Source organism: Triturus cristatus, chromosome 11 (assembly GCF_964204655.1).
Source record: "Triturus cristatus chromosome 11, aTriCri1.1, whole genome shotgun sequence".
NCBI classification, from domain to species: Eukaryota; Metazoa; Chordata; class Amphibia; order Caudata; family Salamandridae; genus Triturus; species Triturus cristatus.
The window spans coordinates 181847314-181860376 of NC_140594.1; the positions used below are offsets into that span (position 1 = coordinate 181847314).

Here is a 13063-nt window from a genome sequence, read left to right on the forward strand (position 1 = left end):
CTCAGTTGGCGCTTTGTGCTTTTAGGCACTATTTTCTTGTAAAAGCTTTTTTATTGTTCATCTCTGGTTCTACTGATAGGATTTTTGTTGTTTTGATATCAATTTATAAAATTTTAATCTAGTTTCTAAATTGGTGTGGGATTTCTCTTGTGTTGTGTTTTAACTTCATTGTCGTTTGAAGTGCTGAGTAAATACTTTACACATTGCTCTAAATTAAGCCTGACTGCTTTTGTGTTAAGCACAGGTTAATTTGGGGTTTGCTTGTATTTTACCCTGACAAGAATTGTGGTTGCTGTTTGAGTAGGATTTCCCTCCCTTAATCAGTAACCTGATTTCCCATAGAAACCAACAGCCTGATTGTTGGTCCTGCAGTCACCCACGAGGGATTGCATGCAATTTCCAAATTTTGGAGGCGTCTCAAAGTGATTTTTATTTTCGACAACACCAGCCCTCTAAGCCTTTCCAACAACAAAATCAAGTGTGTTGTCAATACAGAGGCCAAGGCAAGGGTAAAGGTTGTCAGACCCAACAAGACTCCTCCTCTTCCATTTGACAAAGCATGTGTGGTCCCTAGAGGACAAATGTACATGCTACGGGCCTGGAAGACCATAACATTGATCAATGGGTCCGGCAGGGTGGAGAAGGGGATTTTGCTCTACTCTTCAAATAGATTCTTTCCCAGATTTCCTCACTCAGTATCTTCAGTAAGAAGACTATCTTCAAATAGTGCATCAAGAGGTGGCAGCCCTTCTGCAGAAAGAAGTGGTAAAGTTTGTTCTTGTAAGTATATGCCTCTCTTTGTACGGTCATTCCCAAGTTGCTGCGGTTCTTCCCCTCTGAGAGTGCACTGAGGCTTGCTAACCAAACCTCCGTGCCAGTGCCCTGACCCTAAAGTGTATGTCGAATTGGCTGTGCCACATGGAAATGCGAACTTACCTGTCCAGAGTAAATGGTACCCTGGTACCCAAGGCATGTCAGCTACATGGGTAACCCAGGGCTGGTAGCACTGATTGTGCCCCCTTGAGGTACCCCAGGTAAAACAAGTCCCCAGTCCGCTACTGCAGACTGGTAGAGCAGTTGTGCAATGTTAGCCTGACTTTGCAATTGATAGCAATGGCAAAGTCCTCACTTCTCTTGGACATGTATGTAAGGCACTCCTCTGGCAGGCCTACCGGTCCTAAAGGCAGGGTGCAATATGTGCTTAGCTGTCCTGGCAATAAAACATGCAATACTACAGTTTTACTGTGGAAAGACGTGGACGCCCAATTGACGAGTGCAGGGTTAAACGCTGACCACCTCAGCTGTGCTAACTCCCGAATGGTGTGCCCAAAGTAGACCTTCCAAGGTATCAGACAACTTGTTATATTAAGCCCAACTTGTACCTCAAGTCGAAATTAATGTAACTTATTGTAGCATGAAGCTTTAGCAAAGCTGCCACTTTGTTGCCTTTAAAACTCTTGTGCCTTCCCGGGCACACACGGAGCCTGCTCCATGATACAGCTTTCTACCCTCCTGGAGAAACGTGTTAATGACTCTCAGGAAGGAGAACAATGAAGGATTGCAGGCCAGGGAGGTGTAGCCTCCCTCCTGCAGGAACCCACTTCGGCAATGGCCCCAAAAGGAAGGCTGCAAAGGTGAAGCTGCCTTTGAAGAGCAGATGTGGGACACCAAGGGGGAGGGCTGCCCCATTGTTGGGGTATACAGGCTGGCACGGGGAGCACAGAGAGGAAACCAGTGCCAAACTAGTTTCCTCAGGGGCGTGTAGCCCTGAGGTTACCACACCCCGGGGTGGTCAAGGGAGGTCTGTACACCAGGAAAGAGGTCTCTCCATCTTGGGAGTGGGCAAAATGGTGCCTCCTGGGATGCCAGATGCCACAGTCCTGAGGGAACCTGGTAGCCCATTGGCTACCAACTCCACCCTGCCCTGACTGTACTTTCCAAGCATAAAGGGGGCACCCCTGGCACCTAGACCTCAGATCTCGACCGACTCGGAAGAAGGGGTGCCCTGTTTCATCGCGGGACCAGCAATGAGAGGCTGCACCTGGTGCTAGTGAAGAGAGGGAATCTGCCTGCTGTGTCCTGACCAAGACTTCTGCTGAGCCCAGGCAAACCAAGAGAACTTCGAGGGTCAGCTGACTGGCCTCCTGTTCACTGCACGGGGACATATCAGCTAAAGAAGCATGCTGGGGCAAGTTGGTAGACCAAAGTTTTCAAGTCGCTACCACCGCTGCTTTGCAGCACTGAAGACCAAGACCCGACGCACAGAGTAGCACCCAGGTTCACTGAGCCCAGAATTCTTTCGGAGGGTTGCTGGGATCCTTAGAAGGAATGTTATCGACCCAGAAAGTATTAACCTGTGACCGCAACAAGGGCCGACTGAACTTTGGCCCCACTGGAGAGGGCTTTGTAGGACGTTGACCCTGCCCTGCAACCAGGACGTCCTCACTATCTTTGTGGACTGAAGAATCCCTGCAGGAAGAACCCGTTGACCGCGTCACATCCACAGCATCATTAGAGCATCTTCAGCATCCTTCATCTCTTTTATCATGACCACTTCATAGGAATCCATAGCAACATGGATAAAGTGCCTGGATTTGTTGTAGGACTGCTACTCCTGTGAAGGTAACTGTTCTTGAGGACCTTGATGGTTCCCCCTACAAGCCTTGTGGCGGAGTTGATCACCCCAAGTACATCTGACCGACCTCATTGACACTTGCCTAAGTTTTCTTTGAAAAAGTTTCTAGGGTCCAATTTGTTGACTTTACCAAGGCTTGCTCACTGTTAAGTGAAATTGCACCGATTTATTATTGCTTGTAAAGTATATATCTCTGGAAACCTCTGGTGAATCTTTTTCGTTCTAGTGTCTAAATTCTTATGAAGATATAACCTATTTTATAAATTGTTGTTGGAATTTTTTGAGTGTTGTGTCTATTTCTTTTTTAATTGTTTTAGTGTGGTTTAAATTCTTAACACTTGTTTCTTTGTGTTCCACTGTGCCTTGCATCTCAGTGCCCCAGCTACCCAGGATTGAGCTAAGGGTTTGACAGAAGAAACCCAGCAGTCCTAAAGGGGTTGGCAAGTGTATTAGATGATGAGGTTGCACTACCACTCCATATAATAAACGCCATTTTCCCACAGTTCCAGAGCAGAAAATTGGGCGAGGTGCTACTCTCTGCACTTCCTTTTTCCACAGAACGATGGAGGTCTGCAACCTGTTACAGACCTTTTAAATTTGTACCTCCGCTAGGAAAAGTTCAACTTGCTGTCCCTGGCTCAGATTTTTCCGGTGCTGGAAGCAGAAGACTGGTAGGTGTCCCACAGTTACCAGGACACGTATTTCCAAATACTGATCATTTGGTTGCACAGGAGGGACCTGCGCTTTGTAGTAGGGTCCATTCATTATACAGTTTGCAATCCTCCTGTTTGGACTCCCATCAGCTCCTCGGGTCTTCACAAGTTGATAGCAGCATTTGTAGCTCATCTCAGGAGGTCAGGGATCTCTATGTTCTCATACCTGGAAGACTGCCTGCTGAAATTCGGCTCACCAGAGATGGTTTTGCATTCCCTGCAGGCAATAGTTTTACTGTTGGACTTTTCACTCAATATGCCCAAATCACACCCAGAGCCCTCTCAGTGCTTCCTGTTCATAGGAGCTGCACTGTGCACAACATCTATAGAGCTCTTTCTCCTCAAAGGATCCCAGACATTTAGGATATGATTCCATTGTTTTTGGTCGGGAGCTAGAGTTTCAGTCTTGATGGTTCTTCGCCTGTTAGGTCTGCCGGCTTCCATCCTCCTTGCCACTTATGCACAATGGCATGTGAGGGCTTTCTGTGGTACTTTCGCAGCACGGGGGAGATCTTTCTGACACCATTGTAATCTCCAGGGTCACTGCAGTGAATCTGGCATGGTGGTGGATAGATGATTCCCTATCCGATTCAGTGGGTTGCTCCTCTGGAGTAGCTGGATTTTAGAGACTTCTGGTCTCCAAAAGAGCATGTTTTGTATGTTAAACTGCTGAACTGAGGGTGATTTGGCTGGTTCTCAAAGCTTCCTCTCTTCCCTCTGTGATCAGTCTATCCAGATTTTAGAGCACAATATAACCTCAATGTGGCCCATCAGCAAGCAGGGAGGATTGAATCATCAACTGCCCTGTAAAGAAACGCTGAGAGTCTGGACTTGGGCAGACCAGCAAAGCATCTGGCTAGTCTCCAACCATTTGGCCAGCTCCCTCAACACCAGAGCTGACAGCCTCAGTTTCATCTTGCCAACCACACATGGTGTCTCTATCTGGAGGTGGTACAGCACAGCTTTGCCTAGTGGGGCACACTAAGGTGAGAATGCCGCGGGTAGAAGTATCCATCAGAAAAACAAGTTTTGTACCTTTGGTAATGACATTTCTGGTGGATACTCTGTCTACCTGCAGAGTCCTCACCGATCCCACCCTCCTCCTCATTCTGACATGGTCATAGGTGACATTAAAAGGGCCTGAATCTAGATTGCTGCACTGCGCATCCACACCTGATTGTCGTTTCCATCTCTGCCTCTCAGGCACCGAACAAATGGACTCGGTACTGACTTCAGTACTCTGGGATGGGTGCTTCATGTCACTGTGGCTTCTCTTCTGGTGCCAGATTGGAAATAGCGCCCACTCCCAGTGAAAGAGAATTCAAGATTTTTTTCCAGATCCAATCTTACGCCTACAGTTATTCAAGGACTCTGATGCTAGATGTATTATCCGCCAGTAAGCTCATTACTGAAGGCAATTGACTTTTTCTTCTGATGAATGTTTGCAGATTCCTCATATTTAGAATAACTCCAAGCACCAGAATGGAACTAGGGAATTTTACAGCTATGCTCCACATACTGATGACAGATTTGCGGGACTCCCTACTGCCTAAACATGATGTAACGGATCGTATATAAGCACCACCCCAGTACATTGATGTCCGTTCTTTTCTTTTATGCCCTTTGATGCAGATCCGGAGGTTCGCTAGCAACTTTGGTCTTCTTTCGATGACTTCACATTTAACTCTGTGTGCCAGGGAAATCTCCCCCCGAGAACAATTGGAATTCAAGCCAAGATGCAAGTGCAGGAAGTGAATTTCATTACGAACGTGCATAATGTGTGTGTTTGGTGCATGGTCTCTAATATGATACAATACGAATCCAAAGGTGATCTTGACTGGGAGACAAAACCCTACGTCGCAGAACATAAGATGAAGTTGTGGTCGAAACTTATATCCATCTGCAAGTTGTGGGGCTGCTCACAATCCTGTTCAAGGAGATCGTTCTATGTGAAGGTCCATTCCCACACATCATTTTCAGGTAAATTGAAGAAGCACCATAAGCGCAAGAATGCCAAGTGTAACTAGACCCCATCCAGGCACTCAAAATTGGACGCGAAGATGCGAAGGCATCAGTCGAAAGATTGTACCACATTAACGTCTTCTGACTTAAACCTAGTCCCACAACTGGTGCGGATATGAGAGCTTCTCTCAACTTCTCCAAAGAACTCTTTTCAACTGTACAGAAACTAAGTAAACTTCCTGCCCAGAAAAATACTGGAGTAAACCAAGATTTCTGTAATCAGTTAGCATCCTTCTTTTAAGCAAAAGTAAAGGCAGTTGCAGACTCTGTTGCCTCTGCTCAGAGAGCAGGAGGAATGTTATCCTACGGTCCCTCTACTTTCAAGACTGAGATCTCTTGTGAGGAAGGCCCCCTCGGTTGATACAATCCCTTGCCTTTATAACTTTTGTAACATCTTGGTAACGCAGGTGATGACTATGCTTAGTCAAATGAGATAAGGATCACCCTGAGACTACTGCCCCCGTAAAATTCTCCATCTGGCCCCAGAGCCTACGGCCCTTTTCCTTACTGGGCTCTTCAATCAAATGTTTTCTGCTGGATACTTCCCGATTGCTTGGAAGAAGGCCTCCATTCTTCCATTGTTGAAAAAACCTAACTTGGATTGTCAAGAGGCGAACAGCTATAGGCCTATTTCTCGTCTTCCCCCTGCCCACTAAGATTGTTGAGAAGGCCATTAACAGAGAACTCACCAAGTTCTTGGAGGACAACAAGCTATTAGATTGTGCGCAATATGGATTTAGAAGTCAACATGGCACTGAGTTGGCCCTAATAAATGTGTCGGAAGAAATCAGAGAGGTTCTGGACAAAGGCGGGAAGTCAGCGCTGAACCTATTGGACCTCTCGCCGGCCTTCAACATGGTTGACCACAACCGGCTTGTCAGTGGCCTCTTTTCCATGGGAGTCAGGGACAAGGCTCTGGCCCTTCTAAAGTCCTTTCTCACTGACAGAGAACAATGGGTGGAGCTTGACGGGCGCAGCTCATCCTGGTTCACCCTGTCTGTGGGGTACCTCAGGGCTCCTCATTGAGCCCAACACTTTTCAATTTATATGTTACCCCCCTCTGTTGGCTCATAAAATCCATTGGTTTTAAAACAGTGTCATATGCCGATGACACACAAATCGCGGGGTCCTTTTCTGGAGACCACACGGACACCGCTTTAAGATTTCAAGAGTGCCTGCGCAAGGTTGGACAGTGGATAGCCCAAAACTGCCTCAAAGTGAATACAGGGAAAACCAAGGTGCTTCTTTGGGAAACGATACCTCTTTCTGGAAACCAAACTGGTGGCAACAGGAAATGGGCGAAACTCCCACTCCTGTCAATAAGTTGAAAAACCGCAGTCGTTTTTGAGTCTAAACTAACCTTTGAGGGGAAATTAATGCAATCTCCTCCTGCTGTTTCTTGATGATTAAAACCATCAGAAAGATCCGTCCTTTTATTCCACTAGAGCTCCAGAAAGCGGTGGTGATAGCGCTCATACTGTCTAGACTGGACTACTGCAACGGGCTGTTCCTCAACATACACACATGCTTCCTCAATAAAATGCAGGTTCTTCAAAATGCAGCAGCCCGTCTGCTGCTCGATGTTCCGAAACAGCAATCGGTAGCACATGCCTTACCCTCCTTGCATTGGCTACCGTTAAAAAGAAGGATCGAATTTAAGGCCCTTTGTATTGCCTTTAAGGCACTCCATAGACTCAGACCGGATTTCCTGGCGAACAAATTTCAGTGGTATCTCCCTGGTAGGGAGCTTCGCTCTGCAACTTTCGCAAATCTTGTAGTCCCCAAAGTCAAAATGGCCACATGGGGGGGGGGGGAGAAGCTTTGTGGCAGGGACAGTGAGTTTGTGGAACTCACTCCCAATAGGACCAAAGACAGAAAAAAACCTCCTGGTATTCCGTAAATCCCTAAAAACCCTGTTGTTTAATAAGTAGTTGTCCTTCCTCTCGTCTCCTCCGCACAGGCTCACATTTTATGCTGGGCCGCCGCGCCTAGACACCCCCGGGTATTAGCATGCGTTACAAATCCTAATTTCATTTAATTTCATATGCCCTGAATTTCCCAGGCAGTTGAACTCCTGGCAACAAATAGCAGTCTTAAAGGAGGCCATGATTCCACCTCCCTTTCAGGTCCCTCAGAGCCTCAAGAGGCTGCAGTTGGAAGTCTGCCAGCAGTCCTTCCCTCTGTCACAGTTGAGGGTATACAGAATGTTTGCCAGACACTGATGATTATTATGTAGACTCCCTGCTCCCTATATTGATGATGGACTGTACCTGACGTTACACAATGCCAGTGGAATGGATACATGTCCAGGGACTAAGCTAATCTTAAAGTTACCTATTGTTGAAACTAAGGCAAATGTATTATTAGTAACTGTGGTCCTTCAACCAGATGCAATTTCTTCTGAGTCACTATTGCCATTCAATGAGACTCTTACAGATACTCTTGTGGCCCCTTGGTCAAGGTTGTGCTCGGGCCCTTTGGTAAAATCACGTGTTGCCAGGTGTCATACACATACCTCTGGTGATCCCACTTTTCTGACAAGACACCATACGCATGAAAGCCTGGTGGTATAGGCATCAACAAGTAAAGTTACTCCTATTGCCTTTCAATCAATCATTCAAGCTTTATTTCGACATGTAATGTCATAAAAGCACAATACTTATAAAAAACACAATTACATAAAAACAGTACATTTAAAACATGTCGTAAAAAGGATCTGAATATATAGTAGACAATAAATAATTAAAAAGGAATTAAACTTAGCAGCTTTGATGAAAAAAGAGAGATTAACTAGAGCAAATCAACCTCTGCCTGATCAGCCATGCCCATCCTAAAAATGTGGCCACTCCGCAAATTATAGTGGTATTTGTTGTAGAATTAAGGATTCTCAGGGCAGTAAAGCTGTCCCTTGTCCCAAGCTGCAGGCAAGCAGGCCTGAGCCACTTAATTCTTGGGGACGCATAGGCTGGGCAGACAAAAAGAAAATGGGAAATATTTTCAACAACGCCTAAACAGGTAGGGCAATCAGGGAGCGTCTTATGCCTTTCCAACCAGTAATTAAGTAGAAAAGTGATTGATGCCATTGGAAAGAGAATGTTCTCGTTGGATAGTATTGCCTTAAGATCATTTAACAGTGTCCCTTTTGGTCAGGTACACCCATGCTCTATGAGACCTGGCCAGCAAGATCTTGCCGGCCATCCCTGAAGCCCACAGCATGTTGCTGGCTCAAATGATATATAATGACCAGGACAGTGCAAAGTAGGTCTTACTTGCTGGCTTGGGCACCACATAGTATGTTGGCAGAGTTATTGTCACAAGTGAAATGTTTAGAAGGCAGGGTTTCCAGCAGATGTGCAGGCATGCCTTATTGACATGGACTTAGATAACTCTAGATTGTTTGGAGGGAAGACTTATTTGGTGCTTTAACTATTAATGGACAGTCAAGTCATAGCACGATACCGGGAACTCTTATCTCTAGCAAGCAGTTCCACCACCAGTATAGGAAATGTAGGGGTTATTCTAGGAAGCTGGCTTACAGACATTGTCAGCCCTCCCAATCCGTGCAGCAACAGTAGGTCCACTAATTTTGGGCAGAGGCCATGGCAGCAACTGAGGCCGATTGCAACTGCAGGGACAGCTTTTCTCAGACTCTTTTTCCTCTGCTGGGGTGACTGGTGTCAATGTGCACTCCCTAGCTCAAATTATGTTAAAACTGGACCCAGGATACTTATCTGTGTCCCTTGGCTCCATTATATACTAATGGAGTACTCCCAGAATGCATCAGGTGACCTGGGAACAGTGCAGTATGAACAACAATTGGTCCTGACATACCTCTTCAAAAACACCTAAAGAGGCAAAAGACTCTAACAATCCATGAAATGAATCATCAAACAAAGTTTTCAAAAAAATGGAGGAATAAGACCCTCTCAAACAATATACCAGAGAGAAAGACAGGAGACAACTGATTTATAAAGACAAAATCTTTTTTATATATTTTATTAGAAAATGAGCATAGTCAATTAAGAATTCAACAATACATGGTTGTCAAAAAGGAGGTGCAGAAAAAGTGCTCATGTGCAAAGTAGATGAGATAAAAGAAAAGATCAGAAAGAAAATAATCGAGAATCAAAGTACAATAATCATAAACAACAATGGTTGGATTTGATTTGAAATGACTAAACCACTGTTAGGCCTGTTTACAACACTATTTATAGTGGATTATTATATGACCATTTCGCAGAATGCTGCTGTTTGTTTTAAAATGCACCATCCAACTTTCAAAAGGACCAGCATAATGTATTCCAGGCAAAACGATAAGAAATAGCAATATTTCGACCAATCTTAGGCATTGAGGGAAGTCACTGGGAGACAGCAGTGGGGCATATGCGCTCCCACCACTGCCTCTCCTACCTCAAGTTCAGAGGAAAGTCAGGACCGATGCAGCCCAATTTCATCTTAATAGACCACTTATGGGCCAGAAGAGTATGTACCCCAAGATCATGAGCATCTTTCCTCCAGTCAGGCTACCACTTTGTAAGGACCTTCTGTCTCAGCTGTAGGAATAGTATCCTCCACCAAGTCTCTGCAACCTACATCTTCATGTGTTTAGATTTGCCGACCACAATTAAGTGTGTTCTATCTGCCAGCTGCAGTATTTGTTGTTATCGTTGCAGCCCCATGCCCTTCGATGAAGTGCTCAATTCTGGGAGAAATTCATTGCCTCATGTGGCACTCATCACACGTGCACTCTATAGGCAAAATAAAGTTTTTTTTTTTATTGTTTGTTCTACTGTTGCCAGAGCAAGGTCTTGATGGGGGCTCGGTTAAGGGTTAACAGTTGACCCTTTCTGCCTTTTTGTATTTACCTCACCAACCCTTTCTATTTAACTCACCTGTTGTGATATGTGTTTTTTCCCCTGAAGCTGTTCATGCCACAATGGGATTTTAATTTAGTGTTGACATTTCTTATGTGCACATCCTTTGAGCCTGCACATGGCGACTACAGGTGCTCGCTGCGACTACTGAGGCTGAAAACAGTTTTCCTCATTTTTATCATCGCTGCATGGGTTAACATCAGGCACTCTTGGTGCAAATACTTTCAAACATTTTCTTCCTGGATAGATTGATGCTAAGGATCCAGAAAGTCTTCTTGCCCAAAGTTGTATCCCCTTTTCACATTGGTCAATCTATTACTCGTCTGACATTTTCTGAGCCACATCACCCTTTGAAGGAGAAGCGGCTTCAATGGCCTAGCCATAAATGTGCTTTAAGTTTATACATAGACTGCTCAAAAGTACATTGTGTGAGTGTTCATCCCTTTTTAGTGTTCTCTAATGCAAAAGGACCATGTCAATGTGGAGAATTCTTTTCATCACAGTCTGCTATGTGCTAACGAAGAAGGAACCTGAAGACCTGTGGGCTCATTCCAACAGGGCCAAGGCTGCTACAAAGGCATTGGCAAGTTAGTTGCCGTTTTTGGACATCTGCCAGGTTGTAATATGGGTATCTGTGCACATGTTCACGAAACACTACTGCCTTGACAGTTGGGTCCAATGGGATAGCCATTTGTCAACTCAGTCCTTGTCTGAGTACACTCTTAACCTCCACATTTGGGAATTACAGCTGTGTTATCCATTTTAGAGAAAGAGAAGCTGCGGTTATAGAGTATCCATCAGAAGACCATGTTACTTACTGTTGGTAACACACTTTGTGGTGGATACTCTTATCTAACCAGAGATCCTTCACTGTCACGTTCCTTAGGGTGAATTCCTGAACATCATAATGAAATTCCAAGTTAGATTTTAGCACATGATCCCCTGCAATTTGTTTGAGTACACTGCATTCTAGGATGCAGAACTCAAAAGATTGTGAAATTGACTTCAACATCCGTTGTAGCACTTATGTGCAACTCCACCATGCCAATTCTGGGGCAATGCAAAGTCAGCACTGAACCACATGGTTCTATCTATCGGCGCACAGGAGCATTAATGGAAACTTCTCTATATCCATCTGGTGCCTAGAGTATTCGACAAGAGAGGAATCTGCGGTTAGATAGAGTATCCAGCAGAAGGAATTAGTGAAATAAGACTTGGGTTTTCTTTACCCTATTGCTGACTCTATTTGTTGTGTTGTAAATACACTTAGAAGAAAGTAATTTTGAACACTGCTTTGTAAACCAGAGTTCACAAAACACACCTGTTACCACCTCCAATTTTTACAAAAATTGAGTTCATGAAAATGTATGTTATGTTTTTGTTAATGGTCTATGTTATCATTGTTTATTGAATCATCTTTCAGATTGTTGAATCATGCAGAGTTGGAATGTGTAAACCAGACCCCCGGATCTACCAACTTTGCTTGGACCGCCTTGGTGTACATTCAAAGGAATCTATCTTTTTAGATGACGTGGGACAAAATCTAAAAGCTGCTGCCCAACTTGGCATTACTACAGTGAAGGTACAGAGCTAGCTAGTGTAGTAGCAAAGGCAGCGCCCATGTATATAATAGAACTTGAATTAAAAAATGTTTTTATTTGCGCTGTATTTTTTAAAAAAAATTATTAAACAGCCTGGTAAATAGTACTTCTGCTATGTTGATGTTGGGTAATGACCTTGCAGGTTGAATACATTAGATCGTGGGGAGAGCCCAAATTGAATACAGAGTCTATTCTGGCACTGGGTAAAAAACATTTTTGGGGTTTCAAAATTATGAAGTGATGCTTCTCTGATGATCTTAATGCTTTATATATAGTCCCTTTTCCTTGTTTTTTTTCGGTGATTCTCACGTCGTGCATGAGCATTCCTTTTTTAAACTCTCTAGTCCTAAACTTTCAAAAAGTAAATATAGCTTGTGTCAAATGACATCATTAATCCATAGACCTGTCTTATTTTAGAGGATTATTTTACTTTGTTTTTCTTCAAAATTTGATTTGTTTTTGTTGAGTGTTAATTTAGTTTCCTCTCCTCTTCCTACAACTAGATCAGCACAAAATGTGGCTTTCATTTTCATATTCTCCACCAACTAAGAAGTGCTCTTTACCAAAGAGTGAGTTGTTGGACTTCTTGGTCTGTTCTGGATTTGTGCAGGGTTGTGTGCTGATAGAAGCTGAAGGATGCTTTAATTCTGAGCTTCAGTGTAGAGAAGAATGGTTTGTGACAACAATAGCTTTCCAGCAGATTGTGGCACGAGATCAAGGAGGTTACAAACTCTAATTCCAGTCTGTTTATCCCTTGTATATTGACAGAGCTCCCCTGCAAACTGTGTCAGGCAGTATATTCAGGGATTCTAGTTCTAAACTGTATTGTTCCAAGTGTGGAGTTGATACAGCTACCCCTAGTGCAGTGGATATATGTTTTTAAGCAAAGAGCCATTGATTATTGGTAAAATCTCTTGATAATCTGTCTACATGGTGATCTTTTGAAAATAGGTGGATGTTCCAGAAACAGCTCTTAAAGAGTTACAAGAACACTTGGGTTTCCCATTGCAAGGCTTTATCACGAACACTCGCATGGTGAGAAAAACAATGGAAATCCCTAAGGAGTCCCTGAAGAAGTACCTTGAAAAACATTTGGGAAGTGATATATCAGGTATTTGAGGCTTGTACTGAGCTTAAGTTAAAATTTGTGTTTCACATCAACTGTCTAAAATTACATTTTGACCAAAGTAACGTCATTTGAAGAGGCAGAGGACAGCC

At 44.0% G+C, this 13063-nt stretch overlaps 1 protein-coding gene across 8 annotated transcripts in view; it reads left to right on the forward strand.

Moving 5' to 3' along the window:
* The window catches only part of ACAD10 (acyl-CoA dehydrogenase family member 10), a 482886-nt gene that overhangs the window by 180350 nt on the left and 289473 nt on the right, over positions 1 to 13063 (forward strand). For all 8 annotated transcript variants that reach the window (XM_085633523.1, XM_085633522.1, XM_085633520.1 and 5 more), the window contains 2 exons: positions 11668 to 11826; positions 12797 to 12956. In XM_085633523.1, the coding sequence (XP_085489649.1) occupies positions 11668 to 11826; positions 12797 to 12956 (319 nt within the window). The remainder of the gene's footprint in view (positions 1 to 11667; positions 11827 to 12796; positions 12957 to 13063) is intronic.